The 14,998-nt window shown below is 36.4% G+C and overlaps 1 protein-coding gene across 3 annotated transcripts in view; it reads right to left on the reverse strand.

The window, feature by feature from the left end:
• Positions 1 to 225: 225 nt before the first annotated feature.
• The window catches only part of PSEN1 (presenilin 1), a 74,525-nt gene continuing 59,752 nt past the window's right edge, over positions 226 to 14,998 (reverse strand). For all 3 annotated transcript variants that reach the window (XM_001368184.4, XM_016427518.2, XM_007472874.2), the window contains 2 exons: positions 7,283 to 7,401; positions 226 to 5,337 (listed from right to left, as the gene is read on the reverse strand). In XM_001368184.4, the coding sequence (XP_001368221.1) occupies positions 5,182 to 5,337; positions 7,283 to 7,401 (275 nt within the window). In that variant the 3' untranslated portion in view covers positions 226 to 5,181. The remainder of the gene's footprint in view (positions 5,338 to 7,282; positions 7,402 to 14,998) is intronic.

Genomic DNA, 14,998 nt, shown 5'->3' on the forward strand with positions numbered 1-14,998 from the left:
GAAAAGTTTTTATAAAAAAAAATTCTTTTCCCCCAGAAAACAAGTTTGAAGAAAGAGATCTTTAAGGAAATAAGTCTTTTAATGAACACCTATAAATTTGTACCCTTTGGAAATAGAGCTTGCTATATAATACTAACTTAATGGGCTTCTGATCCACTTCACATTCATTTCTGTATTGTTCCAATATTTCTATACTATATTACTTAAGGCAAGAAAACTAGCAGATAAGATTCATGCGATCTTTAATTTATTATTCTGACAAATACAGGAAAATTTGCAATCTATCAAAATTTTATCTTATCAAGAATTTGAAAGGTGTTACAAAAAGATGTTTTCACATTCTTTTTGGATTATGTACAAATCAGTGTCTGTAGAAATAAAAACAAAACAGCAAACACTTGAGAGTAAAGGAATCCCAATAAAGTCCATATTCCAGCATGCCCAATTGCATTGTAAAACCAAGCTACTGCGGCAGCATGGACAACTTTGTAGCTACCACTGCATGATTCAAAGTTGTGAAGCTGCTGCCAATGGTTCCAATAAATACTTGTTCTTTTGAAAAGGAAAATGTCCAAAGAAGGAAACTTCCAGCTGCATAGTTCAACCTGAAGCTCTAGTCAGGCACATTCAAGGACGGATCTGACTATCTCTTCATATTAATGATTGAGTAAGTGACAAGGAAGTGGTACCTCTTTCTGAGATATTCTGAAACTGCTTGGTAGTCAGAAGCATTGAATCATGTTAGCAGGAAGCAGCTTTCAAGTACAGCAGGTTAGAAGTGGTAGGTTTCTGATCATAACTCTCCTGGTGGTCAAGGCAGTACCTAACCTGTAGCCTACCTCTCCTTAGGTAGGTGCTTCCTCCAACTGGGGGAGACCACCAGATAATGGTATCCACATAAGCTGCTCAGATACCATTCTTTTTATGACAGGGCTGCGAAGAGTTGAAAGTTGGCGAGTGTTTCTCTAAGTCCTCTATTCTGGGATTTTTAAAGATGTTATGAAGATATGCTCTTTGCTCAAATTGAAGATATAAAAGTCTGCCATGAAATCCGGAGATCAGCTGTCCAGTTCTGAAAGCTCCTCTCCAACACAGTGTTTAGGGCATCTGCAGGGAAAGAAGGAGGCTAGGAGGATGGGGTTCTGTCCATCACATACCAGGACAAGGGCAAATTTAGACATAAAGGAGTTTTAGAGAAACCTCAGTTCGTTCAGAGAAATCAAAATGAGCACAACCCATTTCATGAGCCTGTTTCTCATGCAGAGAGGGTGCAGGTAGAGATGCTGTGACAGCATATGCTACATAAGGCCCTTACAGCATTATTGCAATTTTCAGTGTCAATTGTGTTCGTGTGGCAAGAGCCCTTAAGGACAACCATGACAAAGTGGTTACAGATTACAGTACAGTCATTAAGCCTAAAGTTTCTGATGTTTTAAAGAGTTTAAAGTTATCCGCATTTTAGAAAAGAGGAAATTGACATTTTTCAAGCGAATCTCTTGAAGAAGTTAGAAAAGTCCAAAGTAGTGTAGCCTCCTTGCAGGAAAAAAATTATGCTGATTGAGCACAGCCTAGTGAATAAAACAAGGAACTTGTAGTCAGGAATCACAGAACGCAGTTCTAGTTCTGTTTCCAACATCACCTGACTTCACTTACTTGCTTAATTTTTTATTTCCCCTTTTGCAAGTTGGGTTACAGATAGAATGTATGACAAGTGCTTTGAGATCGTTGGGGCAGCAGTATCAGAGCAAAGCCAAATATAATCCAGTATTGTCTGCAGCCCTAGTGACTCTTTAGGAGATGCTTAGATGCAAATGACATACAGGAGGAAATCCCACATTCAGGAATTAAATCATGTATTTAGCCATTGCTTTTATGGGTGGATAATTAATCATAAATCCCTTACTTTTTTCACACTTTTCTTCCAAGTTGCTCTGCAAGGGTCAAGATTTCCACTTTTCTGAATGGAAAATAAGTCAATAAAAATCTATGGTGTATGCAATTTGTTCTGAGGGTGGTTAAGCTTAACTTTTAGTAGGAAGGTTCTATAATAGGACAGGGAAGTTTGTTTAAAAAAAAAAAAGGTCAATATGGTAAAAAAAACATAACTAAATATATCCAAAAGAAGAAAGGATAGAAACAGCCTTGAAGAAATAGGATAATATACCAAGCCAGAAAAAAAAAAGCTGTGACTTCTAGTCTTAGGCATCAAATATTATCAATTTTACATCCTGTGAACTATTTTCTACATAAATATATATGTTTTTATTTTGTAAATATGTTTTGCATCAAAACTAGATGCATATCTCCCATTTTTTCTATTATCTGAACTTTTTTTTTTTAAGGGGAATTTTACAAACTTATAATCCATCTGACTTAAGAATTTCTTGCACTTTGCTGGTTAATTAATTCAATAGGTGGTGGAATAGAATGGAAAAGCCCAACTGGTAGTTATATCCAGATCCACAATTAAAGGGACGAATTCTGTGGCTGCCCATCCCTGAATGAATTTCAAGTGTGTATCTGGAATTTTCTCTGCTCCAAACTGTGACCTAATTAATTTTTCATTATGAAAGACTCATAATCTGATATGCTGGAATCTCCAAACTTGTCCTCAGAGAGTCTGGGGGTTAAATTCATGCTGCTGATATTCTTGGTTCCATTTAATGAAACATATAATGGTCTATCTGTTGTTATGCAACTTGGTTCAGAAACAGTTCAGATTTGCATGTAGCATTATAATCCTTTCAAGGGGGTAAAATAGAGCACAGGATGGCGCACACACCTGCGCATGCACGCCCCCTCCCCCCCACATACACTCTCTCCTCTCTCTCTCTCCTCTAAATTTCTCTTGGATGAATCTTAGTTTGAAATAAAAACTTATACAGAGTATTTGGAAATTTTAAGAACCCACTTAATGCTTCACTGAAGTGATGCCTGAGATCATGAACTGGGTGCGCATGTGTGCGTGTGTGTGGCACTTCAGAGTCATAGGCAAAACTCCAGGAGATAATATCCCTCCTATCCCTTCTGTAAAGTATTTAATTGGGAGAAAAGAAAGGAGAGAAGCCTGAGAGAAAAGTACTAAATGAAGAAAATATTAAAATTTTTAAAAAGCAAAACAATCAAACTTTCTGAGACTTATCCTTTCTCTTTGCAACCTTCATTTCCCTTGAAGTTCCCAAAACAATCTAATATAAGCAAGTTTTTAGCTATAAAGGCATTATCTGAACACAAAATCCCAAACCAAATGAATACACACATTTTACTTAATACCATAATAAACCAGCAAAGCCACCCAAAGACAGAGCATATATTCCAAGCCCCAAACGGAATTACCCCAATCTAGAAAATACATCCCAGCTAGAGCAGAGACATGCTGGGCAGTAGAGATGATACTGGCCATTCTTGGGCCACAGCACGGCCTCATTCTTCTGGATCACAGCCTGACCACTAGAGCTGAGGGTTCTCTGAGGTAAAGAGGGCTGACAGAGTTTGTGCCCTGTCTACACACACAGACTTAGTTAGAGATATTACCTCTAGAAAGGACAGGTCATCAGATTTTTGTTTGTTTGGCATATTTGTATAGAACCTGAATTCCACTGTTGCTTAAGCCACTGTCTTCACTGTCCCAAATTCAAACAAAGATACTTTGAAATAACCTGCAACAGGAGAGGCTTAACCACAAGAAACCAATTGTAAGGTTTTTGATAATGATTTGATATCTGCTCTTCAGCATTTGGTTTGTTTTGCCCTATTAGTTGTGTGACGCCTCTTTCTTCTTCCCTCATTGGTGACTTTTTCTCCTAACACCATGATCCTTCACAGGTCAAGCTTGTAGATTAAAAATAATGTCTCTTAAAAATAACGTCTCTTTCTACACGCTAGTCTCTAACCTTGCTAAACAAAACTGATTCATAAACTACCTAAAAAAATAATTTGCCTTCAGCAGTTCATTCTAATTCTCAACAGCTGCCAGGAACACCGAGTTGGACTAAGAGAGAAACCAGGAAAGGAAGAGTATCACCAAGCATTATATTTTGTTTGAATTCCCCAGAGCTTTTGACTACAAACTTTTGATGGAGTCTGTGTATTTGTAAAGAAATTACAATAAAAAAGTTAACCGCAGCAATTTACAAGCACACAAGCATGCTTGAGATAAAATCTTAAAATAACTGGGTTATCTATTGCCATGATAGGTTTATCTGTCATACTTGCTTGGGCAGGAGAATTACATGCAGGTTGGGTTGAAGAGAGAAATAAGAAAGATATGTGGGAAAAAGTGAACTTGGAATGATATGTCTGTTGGAAAATAAAAATATTAATTGAAAGTTGCTAACACAGAAAAAAAATGCTAGAAATTTAGCAGAATATCCAGAAGCATTCTGAGAACACTGGCAAGGAACAAGCTTTGAATGACAGTGCCCTTACCACCAATATCTACTGAATCTTGAACCAAAGTCCTTTGAGATTGACTAGCACAAATGACTTCAGATTGAGGTTAGGAAGAAATGGCAAAAGTGAAAAGTGAAAATTTCAGTGCTTGAGAACATAAATCATTAAAATCTGCCGAAGCCCCTGGCTTGATCCAATGCGGAAGAGATGCTCTTACTTGAAAATGGCTTGAACTTTTAGCATAAAAGTCTGGAAGTGGCAAGTTGCCTCCCTTTTCTTCATTCCATTTGGCTGCAGATGTCTGTTCACCTGGTGATACTCCCAAATGGTTCAACACTTAACTAATACAGATTTATTGGGTCACTTTTCCAACATGGGTTCAGATAAAGATTACTGTTTGGTTGAACAACTTCCCTCCTTTAACCTCTTGGCAAGAGTAGTCCTGAGAGTCTGTAGTGTTGACAATATCTACCTGTGACCAAGGGATAATTGCTAGTGGAAGCATTGGCAACTTTTTGGTTTATTGTTCTTCTATTTCTATTCCACAAATCCAGGTAGCTTCTCATAGCAAAAATCAACATATTTAAAACCATTTACTGTAGAAGTGCTTTTCAGTGTCCAAGGAGGCAAGTCTCACCAAAAAAAAAAAAAACCTGGCAGAAAGTTGCAATGAGTCCAGCTAGGATTCTTGAAACTGTTCCATGAGGGCAGAGGAAAACTTTTTTTGTCCTCTCCAGATTTTACTACAGTCAGAGGAGAAAAATCCATAGGATTCTAATTTGCAATGTGCTAGATATAAAACTGATGGAATGCTAGCTGGTCCATAAAAGGCTGCACAAGGTAATCTGTGGCAAAATAGAAAACAAGCCCAAAGGTGATAGAGATTGGAAGAGCTGGCAATGCTTTCTTGAAGATGGCGAGAAGCAATAAGGTAAGGCACAAACCCTGCAGAGAAGGTAAAAAGAAGCCATAAATTGAAATGCATATATCCAACCACTTTACAATTCAATGTTGTTACATAACTTGGAAATTTTTACTACATGGAGTCATGAACCAATCTTTTTTTAGTTTAAATTTTAGTAGTCCTAATATTTTAAAAACTGGGGAAGGTCATTAAAAAAAAACCTTCTGAGGTTCCTTAGTAAAATGAAGCAAAACTTATTGCACTGGTTTATAGTTATCCAGTTATAATAATTCAGTATATTTTTCATACACACATATAATTTCAAGCAAGAAATTAAACTGAAACAAATTTTTAAAAAGGAAAAAACTGCTAAACAAAATAGATGAAAGTTTTTATGGTCTTCAGATTAGTCTTGGAAAGAAATGGTATCAATGAAAAGGGATACAATTTCTGAGCTTGAGAACACAAACCACTAAATGCTACACCTTATAACAACTAAGAGACAGAATCTTCCTTTCTTTCTTTTATTTTTTTTAAACCCTTACCTTCCATCTTAGAATCAGTAGTATGTATTGGTTCTAAGGCAGAAGAGCAGTAAGGGCTAGGCAATGGGGGTTAAGTGGCTTGCTCAGGGTCACACAGCTAGGAAGTGTCTGAGGTCAAATTTGAACCCAGGACATTCTGTCTTTGGGCCTGGCTCTCAATCTACTGAGCCACCCAGCTGGTCCCCAGAATCTTCCTTTCTGAAAATACTTTGGTCCTGTGGTATTTTAGTTGAGCTGATGAAAACTATTGGAAAATCATCAGCATAGAAACCTTGTTTTTTAACGAACTGGAGGAATTCCATGTGAACTGGAAAAACCTCCAGGAATTGATGCAGAGTGAGAGGAGCAGAACCAGAAGAACATGATACACAGAGACGGATACATTATGGCACAATGAAATGTAATGGACTTCTCTACTAGCAGCAATGCAATGATCCAGGACAATTGTGAGGGACTTATGAGAAAGAATGTTATCCACATCCAGAGAAAGAACTGTGGGAGTAGAAACCCAGAAGAAAAACAACTGCTTGTTCACATGGGTCAATGGGGATATGATTGGGATGTAGATTCTAAACGATCACTCTAGTGCAAATATCAAAATGGAAATAGGTCTTGACCAATGACACATGTAAAAACCAAGTGGAATTGCTTCTTGGCTACAGGAGGGGGTGGGGGAAGCGGAGGTAAAGAACATGAATCATGAAACCATGGAAAAATATTCTAAATTAATTAAATAAGTAAACTTAAAAAACCTTATTCTTCATGCTCTACATGGCACGGAGAAATGATGCTAAATGGGACAAACTAGAAACAAAGGTATGCTTAGAGGAAATACTTAGCTTTCTTTGAAATTTGAAATTAACTGCTGTATAATTCTAAATGTTAAGTAGAAAATTTAGGAAGCATGCAATTTCCTCTAAGGAAAGAAAAATTCCCAGTGGTTACAGTAAAGATATTAGGTATTTGGTAAATTTAATAGTATAAATTAAAATTCTCATGATGCCAAACACATTGCCTGTATACTGTACAACGAAGATAGTGCATTTTACAGAAAGATTAGCAAACAAAAATATAATATAAAGTCAGATTTGCTTAAAACACACACATGGAAAATTCAGTGCTCATCTTTTGTACTATCAAAAAATGACAATCACATCAGTTTATGCCTATTATGTTCTAAGAGTTGGCCAAATACTTGTTTGGTTTAAATGCTGTTAAAATGACACCATATTCAAAGAGTAATAAAAGGTTTACCACACCAGTACCTACGTACCTACACTGTGGGAGGCTACTGAGAACACAAATGATTCATGCTTAACTCTTCTGAGGCTATTCACTAGCATGGCTCTTTCTCCATATGACTGCCATGCTTGCCTTTAAAGGGAGATGATAATCAGTTTCAGTCTTAGGGATATTTAATCATTTCTTAGGTGATACTTACAATTAAAATGGCTACAAAACAGGCTATTGTTGTGTTCCAGTCTCCACTAGCTGTTGCTGAGGCTTTGCCAACCAGAACACTGTAGAAAATGAAATCCCCTAGTCCAAGCTTTACTCCCCCTGAAAAGAAAAAAATGGATAGGAATATAAAGAAATACATCTACTGAAAGATTCCAGTTATTCAAAATGCAAAAACCATATATGCTTTTGAAAAAGTTAACATTTTAAACTCTGAAAGCTATTTTTAGTTAGATAATCATGCTCTATTGCCACCTACTCAAATCAACAATGCACCAAGCTCATTAAGCTAAAAAAATGGTAAACCATGGACAACATTATACACAGAGACTGATTCACGGTGGTACAATCGAATGTACTTCTCTAGTAGCAGCAATGCAATGATCCAGAACAATTCTGAGGGATTTATGAGAATGAACACTATTCACATTCAGAGGAAGAACTGTGGTAGTAGAAAAACAACTGCTTGATCACATGGGTTGAGGGGGATATGATTGGGGATGTAGATTGTAAATGATCACCATAGTGCAAATATCAATAATATGGAAATAGGTCTTGATCAATGACACATGTAAAACCTAGTGGAATTGCATGTCAGCTATAGGAGGGGATTAGGGAGAGAGGAGGGAAAGAACCTGACTCTTGTAACCATGGAAAAATATTCTAAATTAACTAATAAAATAACCACCCCCTAAAAAAGAAGCTATTCTTCTGAGTTTGGGGGTGAAACATTATAGAAAATACACATGATATAGTTAACTTAGACTTAGGAGGCATGATATGTCCAATGACTTAATGATACTGCCAGAAGAAACCTGTAATATATTTGTATTATTAGGTCTTGGATAGGAAACTGAAGGACCTGGAAGAATTCAACTCAATAAGCATTTATTAAGTGTTTATCAGGTACAAGGCATAACAGGGTTGGTATACAAAGAGAAAACAAAAAAGTCTGCCTTCTAGGAGCTTTGTAGCATACCAGATATGTTAGCATCTTGGAAGTGTGAATTTTAAAACTATTCCACCCTAATCAGACCATTCTTTAGAAGATCTGATTTAGCTATTTCCTGATCAATAACAATGGAGATACTTGGAATAACAGAATCAGGTCTTGGAAACTCTACATTCTCCACACTTCTTAGTTTAACAAGATTAGGAAGGTCTGCATCAAATTCAAGATTTAATTATCTGAGGAAATGGCCTTCAACAGACATGTCCAAAAAAAAGGATATACCTCTGTGCTGTCCTAAGTCAAACTAAGTCTTCATTGATACAGATGAAATGCAGGAAAGTGATGTAAAACTGTCTATAGAAGGCACGTCACTTCCTGTCTCTTCCTCTTTCCCCGGAGAGACGACTCTGGCTGGCAACAACATGCTAGGCGTTCCGACATCTTGGTGTGGTGGTAGCTATTATCTGAGTTCGGTGGTGAGTTTTTTCCTGGAGCTGATTTCAGGTTCAGGCATCTTAGCTGAGCTCCTTTGGAGGTCAGGCTGATTCCTTCTTCATACTCCAAAACCTTATCTCCTAATCTCCCCTTTCAGTACCAGCCAGGTTGGGTGGAGGGGGGTGGGGGACGGGGGAGAAAACCTACTCCTTTCCTTCTTCCTTCTCCTTAATCTCCTCCACTATCAATTAAAACAACATAAAATTTTAAGCTGACTTGGTTTTTTCATTAGGATTTTATAAATTAAATCCTTGGCAACAAAAATAATTATTACATTCAGTCTCAGCCATAATTTTACCCTTTACAGAAGTATGACTGATGTATTGATATTGTATTTCATGTGTTCATATGCCAGACTCATGGCCATGTTAAGTATTAATTATTGCATTTCTAAATCTTCAGTCTAAAGGACAAGAGAATTCCTGAGCAGGGAGTTACCAGCCACAGGGTCCTGGCTCACGCCTTGTCAGACCACATTCCTTCCCAAGGCGCATATTGGATTAATCTCCTCTTCTTTGATTTCGTGATTGTCAATTCAACCAATGTTAAAAACCTATGTCATATCACATATTCATTAATCGCCTCCCACTTCACATTCCTAAAATCTCCAATAAAAGTTGGGGAACATGTGTGAGACTCCTCTTATCGCTCTCTTGCTCTTGCCTCTTGCACCTCTTGTTCTTACATCTTTTGGTCTTGCCTATATTGCTCCTCATGTCCACTTGATTCTTGCAATACTGTTGCCTCACATGCTCCCCATTAATCTTTTGGCTCACAGGCCTGTGGTAAGAATTATGGAGCTCCCAGCTCCCCACATGTTCTCTTGTTTCTCATGCTTCTAATTACTCCTCTTGTTATCTTGCTTAAGAGAGATATTAATGAAGCTCGTGACTCCCCATGTGTTTTAACTTGTTGAATCTGAGTCTTTATTCCTGCGTTTCTCCCTCTATCTCTAATATCTATTCATTCATCTTCCTAAAGTCTCCATTCTCCTTCTCAGGACCACCCACAAGTAAATTATATAGGAACAGTAGGCAGTCCCTATAAGCTTGTTTTCTGCTGGAGGGAAACAACGTGTACACAGATAAATACCATAATTTTAAATAAATACAGCTAATTTTTTTTTTTGAGGAAGGAGGAGAGAGATTATTGAACACTGGAGGATCAGGCAAGGACTCTTCTAGGAAGAAGAGCCTGAAATGAGCCTTGAAGGAAGAAAAGGATTCCAAGAAATAGAGGTAAGGAGGGAGACATTCCAAGTATGGGTTACAACTAGTAAAAGGTATGAAGATGAAAGATGTAATGTCATTCATGGAAAATTACAAAGAGACCTGTTGGTTGGGAGAAAAATGGAAAATCAGGATGGAAAGGTATGTATGTTGGAGGCAAAATTATAAAGGGCTTTAATTGTCAAAGAAAGGTTAGGTGTCACCCCTGAAGGCAAAATGGAACCAATAAAAGCATCTTTAACCAAGGGAGTGACATGGTCAGATCTACACAATAGGAATATCTATTTGGCAGCTGGATTAGAAAGGGTGAACTGGAAGGAAAGAGACTAACTAGGAAACTAATGCAGCAGCAGTCCAGGAGAGAGATGATGAGGGCTTTCATGAGGGTGGTAGTCATGTGAGTAGAGAGAAGGGGATAGATATGATAGGTGTGGACCTAGAGTTGACTAGACTTGGCAATTGATTTAATGGGGACCAGAGAGATAAAATGAAGAGTTAAAAATGACACCAACTTGGGGAACTTGAGTGACTAGAAGGCTGACAATACTATCAACAAAAATAGACAAGTTGGGTGAAGGTAAGGCTTTCTATTTTGGACATACTAAGCTTGAAATGCCTATGGGACATCCAAATGGAGATGTCTTGCAGACAGCTGGTATGGCAGGACTGGAGTTCCATAGAGTGATGACAAGCAGACATGTAAATTTGGGAGACATCTACACAGAGATAATTACTGAATCCATGGGAGTTGATGAGATTACAGAAAACAGAAGTCAGGATGCCTACAGCACACCTGGGCTCCCAATTGAAAATGTGGACACTCAAAGAGATAAAAGAAGATATGGAATGGAAAATTGGCTACATAAATGATGCTGAACCCAGGTAACCAGTTCCAAATTCTTTCTATTCTATTACTGGCTACTGGCTTGGGAAAGATATATCTCAAAACAATCGGAAGCATCACATTTATATAGAAACTTTGTATTTTGATCAACAAAACTTATAATAATGAAAGAGGGGAAATTCCCAAATGAACTATAAAACCAGATACCATGCAGAAGATCAGATATAACATGGGAAGAACAGGGAAAGTAGGGTCTAGTAATTCAGAATTTACTGAGAAGTTTGAAAATAATAGTTTTTCTTCCCTTTTTTTAAAAATTGTGAACTTAAAGACAGGTAGATGACTCAGTAGATAGAGAGCAGACTTGGAGAAGGGAGATCTCAGAGATGCATATAACCCCAGAGCTATTACCAAGGCTTGTCAGCATAAGACTAGAGGGTAATAAAAGAGTATTATTCCTTGTACAAAATAAATAGATGTGGTGGAAGTGGTAACAGAATAGGGCATATGTAAAGAAAATGAATATCTTAACAAAGGAAATACAAGAATATAACACAATAGAAAAAACAACCACATTGAGGTAAATATTACTAAAGTGAAACCAAGGGGAAGCTTGAGGGAAAGCAACAAAGTCATCTTAGAGTTTGTGATACTTTTGGTGGAGAATTCTTGGCAGAGGCAGATTACGTCTCCTAAATTTTAGAAAAGCAGTTATGAAATAGTATTTCAGATAGAAATAGTGAACATGACTTTATTAATTAAAATTCTATTATAGCTTGAAAGAAATAAAATGTAAAAAAAGAAGCAACAATACAATGTTGAATGATTCAATGAAGAACAAAAGGGGGAAGAATTGAGTTTCATGCGATTCTATTAGGACTTCTCTAATGAACTCAGATTTCTTTTATAAAAGGATGTACATGTAAAAATGGATGGCAGGAACAATAACAACTAAAGATGAATAAAAAATTGGCATATATCTTCAAGAAGACTTGGAAAGCGTATTCTCAAAATGAAATGAAGCTTGCAAAAATGCTAAGAATAATTAAGAAAGGAATTTTAAAGCAAAACCAGAATAATAATAAATACGTTTACTCCTTGGGACTGAAAGAATAATTTTCAAAGATAAAAGAACAAGAAACCAGAACTCCTCAGCTCTTGCTTCTGTATTTTTCTCAATTGCCAAGCTCATATACCTTAATTTGAATATACTGAGTATGCATAAGACAAAGTCCTATTATATACACACGTGTCTGTATATATACATGCACACATATTAAAAATCCTGATATGTCACCATGGCATTGAATGTGTGTGTATATATGTGCATATGTATGAGCTTATCTACATATAATTAGCTCACCAAACTAATATATGGTAAACATTTATTGGTCTTTATATAGATGTTTTCCAGTCCTTTCATTATCTTGGTCACTTTCTTTTGGACACACTCTAGCTTGTCCAAGTCTTTCCTAGAATGTGGTATTCAGAACTAAAATGTGATTTGGTGGAAAGAACACCAGATTTGGGGCCAAAGATCTTGGGTTTGAATTCTACTTTTTATTAACCAAGTTCTTAAAACAAAAGCTAGGTGAACTAGAAAAATACACTAGTACGTACACAATAGCATGAAGAGTTTATTTTTCCCTTAAGACATGGATAAATCCAACAAAAAGAATAAACAAGAAAGAAAACAATAAAACTGAATAATTTATTGAGCTTGATCTGGATAGGGAATGGGACCTTAGACAAATCAGAATGCAATTTGTCAATAACAGTTGTAAGGTAGTTAGGAATTATTTTATGACTAGCTGTCCAAATTGGCCTACTATGGACCTTGAAGAATTGAAAAGAGTAGCAGTTTATGCTTTTGAAGGACATAAGGAAAGGGAGGAGAGCACTGATTTAGTTGAAGCATTAAGGAAGGAAATAAAGGAATTAACTTCTAAACAGTGTGAGAAGGATAAGGAGAATGCTACTTTAGTAAAGACCTTGAAGAAGGAAATAAAGGCATTAACTGAAACAGTTGTGAAGGTAAAGCAAGGAGAGATCATAGCTCCCTTACAAGAATCCACAAAGCAACCACTAACATGTTACTTTTGTGGAAAAATTGGTCATGTAATTATGAATTGTAAAAAGGAAAATAAGAATAGAAGTTTCAGGTATAGTAATATTGATAGGAAAAATAGTTATTCAAATGAAGCTAATCAAAACTCACACCCAAACACCTGTACTCAGTGTGGGAACTCTCCTCAGCATGGGAGACCCCAGAGGTGTGGACAAAGGGATTGTGAAGACTGATGGTACTTGGGGGGTGGGAGGGAGGAACCTCAAAGAATCTGGAAGTGATTTTTTAAGCCTTTTCAGACCTCACTGCCTTATTGATGTTAACTGCTGCAGTTTGTTCCCCTCCCCAGAATAATGATATGTCTGTAACTCAATTCTAAATCCAAAATGTATGTAATTTACTGATAACCAATTTATGAGTTATCAAAATTGAAATATTCTGTTAAATTGTCTTAATTTGTACCTCCCCTATGACTATGATTGTTCTGAAGAATATCATTGTAAAAGCCCATGAACAACATTTTGTTCTTTTTTGCCTTTGTTAATTGTCACAGAGCTGATGGATAAAGTCCATCAAATTAGTATAATGGTTTTGGAGAATTGAATTGTCTAATAATTTAAATTGATTTTAATGAGTTTTCAGACATGGTTTTCAGATATTTGGGAGCATCCCTACCTCTGACTGGTCATTTATTTGCCTGCCTCTTGAGTTGTTTGTAATAAGAGGTCTATGTGTAGTTGAAGTAAAATTAAATGGCATTGTTGTATTTTCCCATCTCTGCATTTATTGTAAATGTAATGAATGATGTATCTGAAATTATTTTCACTTTTTATTCCTCAGCTCCACGTGAAAATGGTTGGGACATATTGGAGACAGTTCTGTTACACTGTTACAGTCTCATAGCAAGAGGGAGGGAGGTGCCCAAGTGGCATAGTTAACTTGTGACATGTTATAATCTCATCCAGTAGTTGGGAATGACTTTTTCCTGTGAAACTTTATAGCTCTGAAATGGATTTATTATATTTTGTAACTCTTCATCAACTGTACAGAGGTTTTTCTGGGTTTTCTCTACCACCAAATTTTGGAATGATGGTGATAATAGACTTTGTTATATTTTGTAACTCTTCATCAACTGTACAGAGGTTTTTCTGGGTTTTCTCTACCACCAAATTTTGGAATGATGGTGATAATAGACTTTGTTTAAAAATATCTTTGCCAAAGTTGAAAGATTGGCTAAAATCTGTAGAACTTGTGACAAGTATTCATGATTTCAAAGGTTTTTACATGTCATACAGCAACTCATGTGAATCCTAATGATAGTTGGTTTATTTATTGTCATTAATGGATTCTTATAATTTGGGGATTTTGGTACTTTTTAGAATCTTTATTAGTTGTTGTACTTCTGTTTTTAAAAGGTTTTTACCTAGTGAAAAAATTATGTACACTCACACTGTGGATCCTGAACAAGTTAAGAATGAAATACATTTCATTTTTAAGTGAGCACCTTTTGTGTTGTGCCTCTACTCAGCTAACACATTGTTACATGGAATGTGAACAGTGAAATTATGATTTTTTTATTAATTATTTTTTTTCCTCTTTATGTTTGCAATAGGATATTTGATTTATGGGTTTCTTAATTGTTTTTTTTCTCTTTATGTTCATATTAGGACATTTGATTTTTCTTTCTTTCTTTTTTTCCCCCTAACATTGGTGATACTTGAAGTACATGAGATCAGTATTAATGTTTTTTTTTTATTTACTTGAAGGACAAAGTTTACAGTATAGTATAGTACAGTACAGTATACGTTTACAATATCTATTAGCCCTAGTAATATGCATACCCAAAAGGCTTTTGACTTTGTAAACCTGCCATTTATTGATAAATGTTAAGGGACTTTGTTTAATGATTATGTCTGATTCCAGGAGAAGGGAACGAAAGAGCCACTATACAGTGCCAAGTATCATGAGATCATAACAGACCAAATCCAATCCAGGGAGGATTGTTGAACTTCTATGCCAATGCAAAAGGACTTGAACTTGTTGTGCGAATCGAGGTTGTGGCGCTTGACATATGTTAAGACGCAGGATTTCCTTGAACCACACTACATGTG

The sequence above is a fragment of the Monodelphis domestica genome, chromosome 1 (assembly GCF_027887165.1).
Source record: "Monodelphis domestica isolate mMonDom1 chromosome 1, mMonDom1.pri, whole genome shotgun sequence".
Taxonomy (NCBI): domain Eukaryota; kingdom Metazoa; phylum Chordata; class Mammalia; order Didelphimorphia; family Didelphidae; genus Monodelphis; species Monodelphis domestica.